This window comes from Geotrypetes seraphini, chromosome 6 (genome assembly GCF_902459505.1).
Source record: "Geotrypetes seraphini chromosome 6, aGeoSer1.1, whole genome shotgun sequence".
In the NCBI taxonomy this organism is placed as follows: domain Eukaryota; kingdom Metazoa; phylum Chordata; class Amphibia; order Gymnophiona; family Dermophiidae; genus Geotrypetes; species Geotrypetes seraphini.
This window is the reverse complement of record NC_047089.1, coordinates 245,778,918-245,795,489: the sequence shown is the minus strand read 5'-3', so window position 1 is coordinate 245,795,489 and position 16,572 is coordinate 245,778,918. Positions and strand designations below refer to the sequence as shown.

The 16,572-nt window shown below is 46.4% G+C and overlaps 1 protein-coding gene across 1 annotated transcript in view; it reads right to left on the bottom strand.

Moving 5' to 3' along the window:
- The window catches only part of VEGFD (vascular endothelial growth factor D), a 110,516-nt gene that overhangs the window by 45,542 nt on the left and 48,402 nt on the right, over nt 1-16,572 (bottom strand). The window contains exons 3-4 of the mRNA XM_033948651.1: nt 9,400-9,590; nt 1,437-1,585 (exon numbers count right to left, since the gene is read on the bottom strand). Of these exons, the coding sequence (XP_033804542.1) occupies nt 1,437-1,585; nt 9,400-9,590 (340 nt within the window). The remainder of the gene's footprint in view (nt 1-1,436; nt 1,586-9,399; nt 9,591-16,572) is intronic.

The following is a 16,572-nucleotide window of genomic DNA, read 5'->3' as shown; positions in this document are numbered from 1 at the left end:
AAAACAATGTTGATACCTTCCTTCATCGGGCCCCCCTGACCATTTCGGGTACTAGGCACATGCCTACTTGGCCAATTGGTTAATCCTGCTCTGCCTAGATGATAGAATTACCCTTATAATTAAATGCATTTCAGTTTCATACAGCCTGAAGGAACGTTAAATGAGAATTAGTCTCCAAATTGGAGAGCCTTCTAATGTCATCTTGATGGTGTTTATTTCAGATTTTATATACTGCTCCTGCATTTTACTGACCTAAGCGGTTTACAATGTATCAAACTAAAATGAAATTAGGTACTTGAGAAAAACGACCCTATCTGTCCCGAAGGCTCCCAATCTAGCTAAAGTACCTGATTAAAATAAAAAGATGTAATACATTTCCAAGATCAAAAATCAAAGAAATAGAAAATAGAAAGAATGAAGGAAGATAATGTGAGCCAAGTATAGGACAATTAAGCCATTGTGACATCACTGATGAGGTTGGCTCTGAGGCACTGTGGAATGAGGCATTATGACATCACAATCTCAGCTCTGGAATCTTGCTCTCATTGGGGTTCTGGAATCTTGCTATTCTTTGAGATACTGGAATGTTGCTACTCCTTGGATTTTGGCCAGGTACTAGTGACCTGGATTGGCCACCATGAGAATGGGCTACTGGGCTTGATGGACCCTTTGGTCTGACCCAGTAAGGCTATTCTTATGTTCTCACGCGAGTGAAGTATAGGACAATTAAGCCATTGTGACATCACTGATGAGGTTGGCTCTGAGGCACTGTGGAATGAGGCATTATGACATCACAATCTCAGCTCTGGAATGTTGATCTCATTGGGGTACCGGAATCTTGCTATTCTTTAGGATTCTGAATGGAATGTTGCTACTCTTTGGGTTTTGGCCAGGTACTAGTGGCCTGGATTGGCTAATCTGAGAACAGGCTACTGGGCTTGATGGACCATTGGTCTGTCCCAGTGTGGATATTCTTATGTTTATGTTGATTTAAGATTTGATCTACCGCTCCTGAATTTTACTGACCTAAGCGGTTTACAAAGTATCAAACTAAAATGAAATTAGGTACTTGAGAAAAACGACCCTATCTGTCCCGAAGGCTCCCAATCTAGCTAAAGTACCTGATTAAAATAAAAAGATGTAATACATTTCCAAGATCAAAAATCAAAGAAATAGAAAGAATGAAAGAAGATTAAAAAATGAAATAAAACAAATTTAAGAGATAGGACACAGTTAATCATACAAAGATAAGCCACATCGATTGATGTAGGGTTTCTTATTACTATCCAACCAGGCATAATTGAGTGAATGGAGGTGGAATAACTTGAAACAATTTGATGATGGAAAATGACCAATATTTCAGCTTGTTCTTGTGTCATGGCTCCTCTGAATTGGTGCTGTGCTATAAACAGCGTGGTTCTTTTGCTTTACCTTACCTGTCCTCTCCTGAAAATAAGACGGACCTTCGGATGATGGAGTACGGGTGGCGCAGGGCACTTGGCAGGCACTTACAGCTGGTGTGGTTGGCGAATCTGTGGCTCGCTGCTACCGGCGCATGCCTTAAGGGAACCAAAATCTCAAAAAGCTGAAAGGAAGAAAAACATTCCATCAGCGTCCGCAAAGTGAAGGTGTTTAGCTAAGGCGATAACAGGGCCAGCCTTACCAATTGCAGGGCACTGGGCAGACCAGTTTGGAAGGCCCTTCCCCCCCCCCACCCCACCCTCCCGTGGTCCAATATGTCCTTCTATATCTGAACTCTAAATCCCCCCACTTTAAAATGTGTGTTTTTCTGTAGGTGGCAGTGATTTGTATAGGTTGTCCGCCATCAAACACAGTCTGCTCTTTGCTGCAGCCCCTCCCCCCTTCTGATGTAACTTCCTGTTTCCTCAAGGGCGGGACACAGCAATGAGAAGGCTCTGGGATCAACAGCAGATGGCCCAACTGCAACTGCTGAGTCCTCTACAGTGAAAAGCACATTTTAAAGTGTGTGTGTGGAAGGGGGAAGGGGTCAGAGACAGGGGGACATGCCTGGGCAGACTAGAAGCGCAGGGCTCAATGTAGTTGCAAATCTACAAGAAATCCCACTTCGGGGTATTTAAAGTGAGGAAGGAGGGGTGAGGGTCTCAGAAATCTGCTTGGATGATCTGGGTAAATTTACCATATGCCAAGGCTGACGGGTTCAGAGTTTCGATCATCGATCCTCATACCCTCCTCCTCCTTGTACTCAAAACTTCTCCGTCCCGTCCCCATGAGTTTTGTCACTGTCCCTCTCCCTGCCCCATTCCTGCAAGCTCTGCCTTAACCACACAAGCCTTGAACATTTATAATTTTAAAGTGTTTGAGACTTGTGCAGATGAGGACGGAGCTTAGGCATTGGTGGAATGAGGCATTATGACATCACAATCTGAGCTCTAGAATGTTGCTACTAATGATTTTAAAGCGTTTGAGGCTTGTGCGGGTGAGGACGGAGCTTAGGCATTGGTGGAATGAGGCATTATGACATCAGAATCTGAGCTCTAGAATGTTGCTACTTATGATTTTAAAGTGTTTGAGGCTTGTGCAGATGAGGACGGAGCTCAGGCATTGGTGGAATGAGGCATTATGACATCAGAATCTGAGCTCTAGAATGTTGCTACTTAGGATTTTAAAGTGTTTGAGGCTTGTGCAGATGAGGACGGAGCTTAGGCATTGGTGGAATGAGGCATTATGAGAAGCTGATATGCATGGACGGGGAGAGGGACCTTGGGGTTATAGTGTCTGAAGATCTAAAGGCGAAAAAACAGTGTGACAAGGCAGTGGCTGCTGCCAGAAGGATGCTGGGCTGTATAAAGAGAGGCGTAGTCAGTAGAAGGAAGAAGGTGTTGATGCCCCTGTACAGGTCATTGGTGAGGCCCCACTTGGAGTATTGTGTTCAGTTTTGGAGACCTTATCTGGCGAAAGACGTAAAAAGACTTGAGGCGGTCCAGAGGAGGGCGACGAAAATGATAGGAGGTTTGCACCAGAAGACATATGAGGAGAGACTGGAAGCCCTGAATATGTATACCCTAGAGCAGCGATGGCGAACCTATGGCACGCGTGCCAGCTGTGGCACGCGAAGGCCTTGCAGCTGGCATGCGGGAAGGTCCGCAATAGAGAGCTGCACGGATCGCGGGGATCCCATGGGGACGCCTCCGAGGGTCGCGGGGTTCCTGCGGGGCTGGATGTACTAAGTCGCGCGGCTTTTCTCCCTACCTGCTCTGCTTGCAGCACAGAGCCGAACGGAAGTCTTCCCGACGTCAGCGCTGACGTCGGTAAACAAAGCCCTCCCTCCCTCCGACGTCTGCGCTGACGTTGGGAAGACTTCTGTTCGGCTCTGTGCTGCAGGCAGGGTAGGTAAGGAGGAGTAGCCTCGCGGCTCGAGTGGCTACCAAAGGAGGGGGGCGGTCCGCCCCGCCCCGTGTGCAGCACAGCCGGCCAGGTCCCCTTATTTTTGTGGAGCTAACCCGACCGACCGACAACAGCCCTGGTCTGACAAACCTCCCTGCCCTTAACCGCGAATCTAAATTACCTTCTTACAGCAGCTGTAAGAAGGAAATTTAGATTCGCGGTTAAGGGCAGGGAGGTTTGTCAGACCGGGGCTGTTGTCGGTCTGTCGGTCGCGGAAGCGCCACAAAAGTAAGGGGACCTGGCCGGCTGTGCTGCACCCGGGGCGGGAGAGAAGGAGGGGGTGAGAAGGATGCTGAAAGCACTGGGGAAGACAAAGGGGTGAAGAAGGACGCTGAAAGGCCATGGGGAAGGCGGGGTGGGGGGGAAGGACACTGAAAGCATTTGTGGAAGACAGAAGGGGGAGAAGGACGCTGACAGGACATGGGGAAGATGGGGGGGAGAAGGACGCTGAAAGGAAATGGGGAAGAGAGAGTGGGGAGAAGACGCTGGCAGGGAAGAAGACAGAGATGCCAGACTATGGGGGGAGCGGAGGGAAGAAGATGGGTGCCAGACCAATTTGGAAGGGGGGAGAAAGGGAGAGGCACAGTAACAGAGCAAATGGAAGACGCAGAAGGAAGAGAGACAGTGGATGGAAGGAACTGAATGAGAACATGAGGAAAGCAGAAACCAGGCAACAAAGGTAGGAAAAGAATTCTATTTCTTTTTTTCTTTTTTTTTTTGCTTCAGGATAAAGTAGTATATTAGTTGTGTTGATAAAAATTTATAAACAAAAGAGGCTCTGGTAGAAACCCGTTTACAAAGTGTGTATTCTTCCCAATTAATATTTCCAAATTAATAAAGTCTTTTTGCTTATTTGTAAATGGGTTTCTACCAGAGCCTTTAATTCAGTAGCATAATTAAATGAAATAACTATTTCTGAAGTTTATAGGGACGGGCGGGGACGGAGGGGATTCCTCACGGGGACGGGCGGGGACGGAGGACTTTCCTCGCGGGGACGGGTGGGGACGGAGGGATTCCTTACGGGGACGGGTGGGATTCCTCACGGGGACAGGTGAGACTTTGGCGGGGACGGGTGGGGACGGGTGGGATTTCTGTCCCTGCGCAACTCTCTAGTCCGCAATTAAGATATGCGGCGCGGCGGGAGGCGAGTGTGCCGGTGTCTGCTTTGCAGCTCACCTGGCAACAGGGCCGGACTGGCCATTGGCCATTTATTATGGTGTTTGTGTATGGCCGTTTGGTGGAGGATGGGCTGGGGAGGGCTTCAATGGCTGGGAGGGTGTAGATAGGCTGGAGTAAGTCTTAACAGAGATTTCGGCAGTTGGAACCCAAGCACAGTACCGGGTAAAGCTTTGGATTCTTGCCCAGAAATAGCTAAGAAGAAAAAATTTAAAAATTTAAATTGAATCAGGTTGGGCAGACTGGATGGACCATTCGGGTCTTTATCTGCCGTCATCTTCTATGTTACTATGTCACAATCTGAGCTCTAGAATGTTGCTACTTAGGATTTTAAAGCGTTTGAGGCTTGTGCAGATGAGGATGGAGCTTTTAGGGATGGGGTGGGGACAGGTTGGGAAAATTTGTCCCCGCGTCATTCTCTAACACAGACTTTGGTTACTCCACTGTCATTGTACTCGCTGGAGGCAAAGATTTTTTTTCAAGGTAATTATTTTCTGGAAATCTAAGTGCAACTGTCTTATTTTCCTAGATAAGTTTGCTCTTAAAAGGGAGGCACTGAGCAAATAGCAGACAGCGGAAGGGAGGCGTGATGAATTCCAGTTGCTTTTTTTTTTCTCGTCTCTCTTTCTCTCTTATGTCAGCATTAAATCATAAGTCCGTTTCAGCTGAGATCAAGACGGGTCAGCTCTACGGATGCTTTACAATCTCCAAGTCGTGCAATTCATTCCAACCAAGCAGCCGACGAGACAAATTCATCAAAGCAGCGGCAGCTTTCCCATTTGCTGCCACTTCACGGCCTTGGCTCTGGTCCAGGGCTGTGACCGTCGTGAAAATGATGCGCATTCCTGATGTCCCTGGGTTAGCTTTGACAAACTGCCAGCTAGACGGGCTTGTTTTGAAGTGATGCTACCAGTTTCTCCTGGCCAGTGATCACACACAGAAAGACCTGGGTCACTGGGAGTATGGGTTAATAAATTCATCCAGCTAAAAAAAAAAAAAAAAAGGGTGAGTATGGGAACCCCATTGGGGCCAAAAACCTTCAGTTGGTTGCTTGTTAGCGAACTTCATGTTTTCAGGCCTCTGCCTTTTTTTTTTTTTTAGTTCAAAAAGTTTTATTGATTTTATAAAAGATGAAATACAAAGCCAACAATATGCGTGCTCCAACAAGGAGGCCTCTGCCTTTGAAAGGGGTGGCATTTCTGGGCCTTATTAGATAAAGTAACAGTGTTTTAAAGATTTATTTGGGTCTCTGTTATTATTCAGGTTGAAAAGGTGACGGCGAAAGCTAGAAGGATGCTATGGTGCATAGGGAGAGGTATGGCCAGATGCCTCTGTATAAGACTCCGGTGAGACCTCATTTAGAATATTGTGTACAATTCTAGAGGCCGCACCTTCAAAAAGATATAAAAAGGATGGAGTCGGTCCAGAGGAAGGCTACGAAAATGGTGTGTGGTCTTTGTCATAAGGCGTATGGGGACAGACTTAAAGATCTCAATCTGTATACTTTGGAGGAAAGGCGGGAGAGGGGAGATATGATAGAGACGTTTAAATACCTAAGTAACGTAAATGCACACGAGTCGAGTCTCTTTCATTTGAAAGGAAACTCTGCAGTGGGCATAGGATGAAGTTAAGAGGTCCGGCATAATCTAAGAAATACTTTTTTACAGAAAGGGTGGTAGATGCATGGAAGTGTCTCCCGGTAGAGGTGGTAGAGACAGAGACTGTGTCTGATTTCAAGAAAGCCTGGGATAGTCATGTGGGATCTCTCTGAGAGAGGAGGAGATAATGGTTACTGCAGACGGGCAGACTGGATGGGCCATTTGGCCTTTATCTGTCATCATATTTCTATGTGTCTACATTCCCCGTTGGTCTGACCCAGTAAGGCTAGTCTTATGTTGATTAGTGGGCCATCCAATACACAGCTGGCGGCAATCAGTGGGTTTTTATTTAAATGCCGACAGTTGCAAGCAAAATGCAGAGACTGGCATTTTGGGGTTTCCACTACAGCGCTTCTCATCTGCGGTCCCTTACTGCATATTCAGCGAGTTTTGCATGTGTGACGACGGTGAGGAATTCTCCCAGTGCTTTAGCGTGTTTTGCTGTAGCCACTTTTGGGGGAGTTTCTGTGAAGGTAACGTGAGTTCGCCAGCGTTGGATCTGTACAATTTATATTAAGATTCTGTCTCATCCTGTATACAGACTCCAGACTTCACTCCCCTGTGAGCTAAATTAAAACACTCAATCATCGTGGTATATCTGGCGAGGCTATTTTTAATCTTTATATTGGGTACTTGAGATTTTTAGATATCATAAGAAAACATTCAAAGGCGATCGTGCCTTTGGAATTAATTAGATTGTAAGCTCCGTTGAGCAGGGATTCTCTCTTACATGTTTAATGTACAGTGCTGTGTACATCTGGCAGTGCTGTAGAAATGATAAGTAGTGGTGGTATATGGGGGCCACTTGCATGATAGTTTATGGTTTATGATTTCTTTATTTATAATCCGCCTTTTAGTAGGGTTGCCAGATTTTACTATAGTGAAATCCGGACCCGCCCCCCAGGCCCAGCCAGTTTCACCCATCCCCACTCCCACCCCATTATACCCCAGTCCCACCCCCAACCCTGTCCTAACCCCCCCTCCCCTCCCCCCCCCGCTGCCTGCTCTCATCGGGCAGGAGGAAATCCGTGCATGCGCGGATTTCATCCTGCCCTACGCGATTTCGAGGAGGCTTTTCAAAAGCCCAGACAAAGAGCCGAGTTTTGAAAAGCCATACAGACCCCCGGACATGTCCTCAAAAGATCATGTCCGGGGAAATCCGGACGTCTGGTAACCCAACATTTTACAAGGCGAAGGAGAACAACGCACCCATCTTAGAGCTTCACAAACATTTCAAATATCTTACAAAAGTAAAAAAATTTACATCGCGTTCTGCATAAAATTGTATATAAAATGCAGGCCTGACAGTAATAACAGAACCAATCACGTCTCCTATGCCAAAATCAGTCTCAAGCAACCTAATACCACTCAGGTTTTCAACGCCCAAAATCTCGTACTGTGTATTTCATACAGCAAAACAGGTGTCGTTTTAACAATTTCTTAAAGACATTTTTTTGGGATGGCTTCTTGGTTTGGGATTTGAATGTAGGTTGTACATGTAGTGGGCAAGTGAACTACCAACTGCTCCATGAGGCCTCTAATGTACCCTCCCCCCCCTTTTTACTAAACCGCGATAGCGGTTTTTAGTGCAGGGAACCGCGCTGAATGGTGTGCACTGCTCTCGACGCTCATAGGAACTCTATGAGCGTCGGGAGCAGCGCATTCAGCGCTGGACAGTGCCTTAAATGTTTAACTGGGATTGTTCCCAGTAGTTCAGATTTTCATTGTAATTTGCCTTAGTATAGATCAGGGGTGTCAAAGTCCCTCCTCGAGAGCCGCAATCCAGTCGGGTTTTCAGGATTTCCCCAATGAATATGCATAAGATCTATTAGCATACAACGAAAGCAGTGCATGCAAATAGATCTCTCATGCATATTCATTGGGAAAATCTTGAAAACCCGACTGGATTACGGCTCTCGAGGAGAAACTTTGACACCCCTGGTATAGATAGACTATAAATTTTTAATGTAAATGTAACACAGATTGGTTGGATCTGAGTCGCAATACCTGTTGGGAATCCCTTCCCTGAGGTCTGTTACCAAATCTATGATGCGTTTGAAAGTGTTTAGTGTAGCAGGGTCACAAATGTGGAACTCTTTGCCAGATACTATTTATCAGATTTCAGGGCTTATGTCTTTTCGTAAGATGCTGAAGGCTCGTCTCTTTCAAGAAGCTTTTGGAAATGATAAGACTGTCCACTTAAGGCTTTGGGATACTACCGTTTTAGTCTCTTTTATTTTATGTTATGATTTTAGGGTGCTTTTGATCAAGCTTTTGTTTGTTATGACCGTATATACTCGAATATAAGCTGAGATTTTTGGGCCCAGAAATAGGGATATCAGCTTATATTTGGGCCATCACCTTCCCGCCCCCCCTCCCAGACCTATTGCAGGCCTCCACAGGTCTAGCAGTCTCTCATCCCGTCTGAATCCAAAGCCCCCTGCCTCCCCCGTGCACCCCCCCCCCTCGACACCTCGGCAGCCTTGCAGTAAATGGGACAGGAGGAATCCCTTCTGCCTCCTGTGCCGCCCAAATTGATAACCACACTTCCCTCCCACCTCCCCTACATACCTTTCGGGTCCCTGGTAGCCAGTCGGTGCACGGAGCAGGAGCAATCTTCCTGTCCTCCTGCTCCATTTCAGGCTACTGGCTGATTGGCTGCTGTGAGGCATCGGGAGGGAGGGAGATGATACAAAGCAGTGAAGGAGGGAGGGAGGACAGGGTGCAGAGTCTGTCAGGGCAGGGAGGGAAGGGGGCTGGGTGCAGAGCCTGGTAGGGGAGGGCACTTGAATAGTAAGCCCCTGTCGTATATTTGAGCCAACCATTTTCCCTCCTTTTGGGGGGGGGGAAAATTGGGGTCTCGACTTATATTCGGATTGACTTATATTCGAGAGTATACGGTAACTTGTGTATGTAGTTTTGTAACCCGCATAGATTGTTGGATATGCAGGATGTTTTAAAATCTAAATAATAATAATAGATAGTGAGCTCACTAGGGACAGGAAAAGTAATGTGAATAGCGCTGTGTGTGTATAATAGTGTTACAGAAATTAGTAATTGCAGTACCCCCAAATTTACCGATGCTTTTACCACTCCCTCCCCCTTCTCTCTTGATTAAAGAGGATGGGGCTCATCTTACCGCCTTGGAGATGTAGGATGTGCTGGTGTTCACACAGATAAGGCTCTCCTCATTGCAGCAGCCTCCACACCTGAACACAGACACACACGGAGGCTTAAAGAACATATTGGTACTTGTCCCCAGGTCCTTAGCCACGTCCACACAGGTTTCTCTGGGCAAGCACTGGGTCTTCTGCCATTCTTCGTCGATTTCTGGTCCAGGGAAAGGGATTTATTAGCAAGAGTTCAATCGGTGCAGTGATGAACTAATTAGATTATTGACATGGGGACAAATTTTAATATCCAAAAATGTATATATTACTCACCAGAGGTGGGCTAAATACTCCCGATAAACATTTCATCAAAAGGTGGAGAAAAAGCCTCAAAATTCAAATAACAGCAGCCAACAATCAAAAAGTCATAGGCAAAAAAAAAACTCCACCACTACTGAAATGAATTTATCAAAGGGTGAAAAGAAAAAAAACAAAAAGTTTTACTTAGCTTAGGAACCATGGTCCAGAAACGAGGACATGGTCCGTGGAGTGTTCATCTTGTGAGCGCCATCATTATTTTGTCTGGCCAGATGTTTCCATCTACGGCGTTTTTTGGACCATGGTTCATAAGCTACGTAAAACTTTTTGTTTTTTTTCTTTTCACCCTTTGATAAATTCATTTCAGTGGTGGTGGAGTTTTTTTTTTGCCTATGATAGGAAATGAAGCAGTATTGAACGTTTATCACTTTTTGATTGTTGGCTGCTGTTATTTGAATTTTGAGGCTTTTTCTCCACCTTTTCATGAAATGTTTATCAGGAGTGTTTAGCCCACCTCTGGTGAGTAATATATACATTTTTGGATTTAGTTATTACTCTGATTTTTCTTGTGAGACAAAGTCAATATCCCTGTCCCATTCCTGCAAGCTCTTCCTTAACCGCACAAGCCTCGAACACTTATGATTTTAAAGTGTTTGAGGCTTGTGCAGATGAGGGCGGAGCTTAGGCATTGGTGGAATGAGGCATTATGACATCACAATCTGAGCTCTAGAATGTTGCTACTTAGGATTCTAAAGTGTTTGAGGCTTGTGCAGATGAGGACAGAGCTCAGGCATTGGTGGAATGAGGCATTATGACATCACAATCTGAGCTCTAGAATGTTGCTACTTAGGATTTTAAAGTGTTTGAGGCGTGTGCAGATGAAGGCAGAGCTTGGAGGAATGGGGTGGGGACAGCAAGAGAACTCACAGGGAGGGGACGGGAAAATGAGTTCACGTGGGGACAGGGAAAAATTTGTCCCTGTGTCATTCTCTACTTGGGAGAACACTATAGAAGAGTGAATATATAAATAGCGTGAAGAGTTTCAGCCTTTGATAACCAGAGCTGGTATTGTGACATCATAATGCTTCATTCCACCAATAAGAGCCAACCTCATCAGTGATGTCACAATGGCTTCATTGTCCTGTACATGGCTCACTTTTGCTACTTTATGATTTCTAGAGTGGTGCACTGTAGAGAATGACACAGGGACAAATTTTTCCCCGTCCCTGCAGGAACTCAATTTCCCCGTTCCTGTCCCCATGAGTTTTGTCTCTGTCGCTGTCCCTGCCCCATTCCTATAAGCTCTGCCTTAACCACCGAAGCCTCAAACACTTATGACTTTCAAGTGTTTGAGGCTTGTGCAGATGAGGGCGGAGCTTAGGCATTGGTGGAATGAGGCATTATGACATCACAATCTGAGCTCTAGAATGTTGCTACTTATGATTTTAAAGGGTTTGAGGCTTGTGCAGATGAGGACGGAGCTTAGGGGAATGGGATAGGAATGGGGAAAATTTGCCCGTGTCCAGTGGCGTAGTAAGGGTGAGCGGCACCCAGGGCGGTGGCGCTCCTCCCCCGCCCTCTTCCTCACCCCATCACACGCACACAGCCTTCCCTTTCCACTTCCCTTTTTAACTTTTCCAGCATGAGCAGCATGCCCACGTTAGTGTCGGCTCATCCTTTCATGGCACTTCCTAGGCGCAGGTCCCGGAAGTGACGTCAGAGAGAGCGCCAACACAGACACGGGCAGCAACCTCACGCCGGGGAAGTAAAAAAGGTACAGGGGAAAGCAAAGGCAGGGCGTCAAGGGGCATCACGGAGAGGAGTGGGGGGGTGGAGAGGAGGAGGGGTGCTGCACCTTTAGGAAGATGGCGCCCGGGGAGGGACCGCACCCCCCTCACCCCCCTTACTACACCATCGCCTGTGCCATTCCCTAAGACTTCCATCGCTGGCCTCATGATTGTGTCTGTCGTCTGGTCTTGCTGCATCTGAGTAAGTGGAACCGATATTTTGGCCATCGTGCTGTGGCTGAGACATTGGTTCCACTTAATCAGGCACAGCAAGACCTGGACAACTGCAACAATCAGAGTTATGAGGGCAGCTAATGACCACTAAGCCTATCTGGCCTTCCTGTGGCAAAGGTCTCAGATTTTCCCTTCACCATCTGGCTACTAGGCATCCTCTGTATATACCCTAGACTTTCCAGAACTCTCTTACCACAGTCCAGTTGGGTTTTCAGGACTTGCCCAATGAATTTGCATGCACTGCTTCCATTGTATGCAAATAGATCTCATGCATATTCATTTGGGAAATCCTGAAAACCCAACCTGGTGAGGGCAGAGGTTGGACGCCTCTACTCTAGAGTCATGTACTAAGAATATTCCTTAAATATTTGTATTGAGGCTTTAGACCAGGGGTAGGAAATTCCGGTCCTCGAGAGCCACAGGCAGGTCAAGTTTTCAGGATATCCACAATGAATATGTATGAGATGGATTTGCATGTACTGCCTCCTTGAGATGCAAATCTATCTCATGCGTATTTATTGTGGAGATCCTGAAAACCTGACCTGGCTCCGGCTCTCGAGGATCGGAATTGCCTACCCCTGCTCTAGCCTGAGATGCAGGGGTAATGTGTTGCAGCGAGAAGTGAAAATCTGGGTATGTGTTACCTCGTTTTAATTCATCACCTTGACTGGAAGAAGTTCAGGGCATTCACCACCTTTTCCATGAAACACATTTCCACATGTTATCCCTAAGTCTGCCCCTCCCTAGCTTCACCCCATGATCCTTTGCTCCGCAATTTCATTACACTAAATTAATGCTTATTCTTCATCCATCTTGTATAGTATTAACATATGCAAATGCCTCCACCGCGCAGTGTTTAGTAAAATATATTCAAATATGCAAAATAGAAGAACATAACTCAGTATTAGGCTGTTTCCCATGTTCACCGTTTGCCTCTTAATTAGATCCAGTGAATGACTAACCCGCGAGACCTCTAAAGTTCTTTAGCCTACGCTCTGACTAGCTTTTGTGCATGAGAGACAGCTGATTTGCATTCGGAGCGAAGAACACCCGATTAAAACCCTGCGCTCTCTGCTGCAGCTCACGTGCAGATTCTGCGGCCAATTGTCAGAAAAATCTCAGCGCGATTCTGAGACCGATTCATGTACGCTTGCATATGCAGCTTTACATCACTTGATACGAGCAAATCGATAAATGATGCAGATTCAATGCTTGAATGCTTTGTTTAGCCCTTCCCCCACCAAACTAGGACAGCGTTGGAGAATACAATATCTGGTGATGAGTCGAAAGCACGCGGGACAATCGTGCGCCGACAAAGCCGCTCGGAAAAATGCACGGACGTCAGCGCGCCGGATTAAAACTTAACTTTAAAGCGCTCCGAGTGGGGGGTGTGGGGGGAAACCTCCCCCTTTACTTAGAAGTGTTGCCACTGCCGTTGGGGGTGGGTGGAGGGGGTACACCCCCACTTTGAGAGGAAACAAATTTTTCCTTAAAAAAGGGGGAAAATTTTCACTTTCCTCTGTAATGGGGGGTCCCCCAACCCCCCCCAAGCAAGTGGCAACACTTCTAAGTAAAGTGTGTGTGTGTGTGGGGGTTTCCTCCCTACACTCCCCCCTTGGAGCGCTTTAAAGTTAAGTTTTAATCCGGCGCGCTGACCTCCTGCGTGCATTTGTCTGAGCGGCTTTGTCGGCGTGCGGTTGTCCCGCGCGCTTTAGTCTTTGTACCCAATATCCTGGTGTTCTCTCACCACAAATACTGGTGTTACACTCTCTTTCCAGACGGATCTCCTCCTTTAACCCTTTACAGAAATCGGGGGGGGGGGGGTGAGGGGGGAACGGGACGCCATTTTCTCTATCCTCTTAGTTGCCTTCTGTGTGTCTGTTAAAAAAGGAAAGTGGGGAGGGCACTGAATCCAGGTTCATAGACAACCCTGCGAAAGACAAAGGCGCGCGCTGACAACTGAGCGCAAGACGGAGGCGCGCGCCAAAGAAAATTACAGTTTTTAGGGGCTCCGACAGGGGGTTTTGTTGGGGAGCCCCCCCAGTTTACTTAATAGACATCGCGCCGGCTATTATGGGGGGTTTGGGGGGTTGTAACCCTCCACATTTTACTGTAAACTTAACTTTTTCCCTACAAACAGGGAAAAAGTGAAGTTTTCAGTAAAATGTGGGGGGTTACAACCCCCCACAACGCCCCCACAACGCGGCGCGATGTCTATTAAGTAAACTGGGGGGGTTCCACCCACGCCCCCCCCCCCCCGTCGGAGCCGTAAAAACAGTAATTTTCTGCGGCGTGCGCCTCCGCGCTGCGCTCAATTGTCTGGGTGTGCCTTTGTCCCGGCGCGCTTTTGACCTGACACCCTGAATCCATCACCCTTTCACGGTGTTGAGTTTCAAATCATTTATCAAAATACACCACATATGCAAATAAATATCAGTCCACATGGCATATCCTCTTAGACGCTCACGTCTGTCTTATAAATCCTTTCAGGCTCTCTTATATTCCTGTTATAAGACAGGCGACGCATCTAAAAGGAAATGCCTAGGGTTGCCAGATTTTCATAGCTAAAAATCCGGACCCATGGGCCTGCCCTAGGCTCGCCCCGTTCTGCCCGGCCACGCCCCATTCTGCCTGAGTCATGCCCTGTTCTGCCCCCCAGCCACGCCCCCTCAACCTGTTTGCTCGCCGGGACGGCATCTGCGCATGCGCTGGTGTGACCTCACCGCGTTGCATCCACGCACGGTCAGATACCATCCTGGCGTCGCTCATTGCTAGAGGCTTTTCAAAACCCAAAGTGCCGGGTTTTGAAAAGCCGTCCAGACCCCAGGACATGTCCGGGGAAATCCATGGTAACCTAGATATGCCATATGGACTAATATATATTTGCATATGTGTCGCATTTGAATAAATGATTTGAAACTCAACACTGTCACAGGTTGAGGTGTACAGTTCCCTCCCCACTTTGCTTTGTCTGTTGTTGGCTTTGTTTTTTGTGATTAAATTGGCTTATCTTGCACATTTCCAGTATTCCCAGTTATCTATACTTTTCCTCGTGGTGTACCGAGTGCACCTGCAGAGATTTCTCCCAGGTGGCGCTGCACCGCTAGGAGATAACAAGGCCCTGACAGAAACAGACACCAGCTCCCGACTTATCTCTAGCCTGCAGATGGGATGTGTCCACTTCAGGCTATTACTCTTGGTGCCTTCTCAGATCTTTTCCCAGGGTCGTCAATTTGTTTTTGCTCTCATGTTTCTAATTTATGTGTTGATAATTTTCATGTTTCGGAAAGGGTGGCAGACTGGCAGTGTGAGAAATGTACAGTTCCCTTTAAGCGGCCTGCCAGGCTTGGGAAGCGACGCAGAGAAAGCTTTCCCACCATGCCCCATGACCTTCTGCATTGAGAGGGCAGAAGGTATCCCAGTTTCCATACCCCCTGTCAAACCCCGGACTCTGACACTGAATACCGATGCCAACTGTGGCTCCAATATGCACTGCAGACTCCTCTGGGCTTCCAGCATCCTGCCAAGTCTAGGTTTTCCAGATGGCTCCAGATTAGTAGAACTAGGCCGAGCCAGGCCTACTCTTGCCCATTGCATGCAGGGATACATAGTTCCTATTTCCCAATGAGCCCACCCCTCTAAGAAAATCTGAACACATCCATGCGTAGAATGGAACGAAGCCTGGATTTACTGGCTTTCCTGGAGACATCGGCAGAATCAGCGGAGGGAGACGATGGTGTGACTTTTTTTTTTTTAAACTGGATAGGAATTTAGTGCTCAGGCTTTTCTTTAAAAATAGAGATTTTCTATTCTTTAATATTAGAGTTGACAAATTTCCTGACGTTGCCAGAGCCATTCAATAACAGTCTCTTATAATATACCCTATGGTGTTACAGATTGGAGTCATGTCCTTTCTCAGATTTCCTTGCAAATGTATAGTGAGGTGTAGGAGTTTTAATATGTATTCTCTTGAGTCAGCTCAACTGTCCTTTTCTGGGGAGGGAGAGAGCTCTAGCTGTTTTGTTCAGGAGCCAAAAAGTACACAATTACTAAGTTTTGTCGAACTGGGACAGATCAAAGGTCCATAAAGCCTAGTACCTCATTTTCAGCAGTGGCCAATCCAAGTCACAATTATCTGGCAAGATCCCCAAAAGAGTTAAACAGATTTTATGCTTAGCCCATGTTAATAATGGCTTATGGACTCTTCTTTTAGGAGCTACGGGAAATCTTTTTTAAACCCTGCTAAGCTAACTGCTTTTACCACATTCGCTGGCAACAAATTCCAGAGTTTAATTTACACGCTGGGTGAAGAAATGTTTTCTCCAGTATTAGCCTTCTTCTATTTAAATGCACCACTGTACTCTGCAATGAGATTCGCTGTTAACTGGTTTTCTTTTCCCTCATTTGTGTCAGCCCTCCATATGGTTACTGGACTCTCTGGAGTTTAATTTCTTGGTGGAATTGATTATTCCTATATGTATATTCTCTTTTCTTTAGAAGTGCAAACTTGTAACATGTTCTAAAGATTATATGACACAAATACAGACTTGGCAAACTAGGTGAGCTGTATTGGTCTTTATCTGCCGTCATTTACCATATCATGTTCTTATGTTATATTCTGAAACCTATAAAAAACATTAGAATACAGAGAATTTTAGAAACAGAATATAGTGACTGGCAATGCAAAGTAGAGATAATCATGGTCGATCTATTCATTTCATTTTGTCTTCACTATGATTTATTGTGTGCCAAAAGCAAAATGGATTGATTTCATTGTGTCATGGAAATGACACAAAATGAATCAAACATTTAAGAGGAGACATCCGTACTACTACTACTTATTACTTCTATAGCACTGAAAGG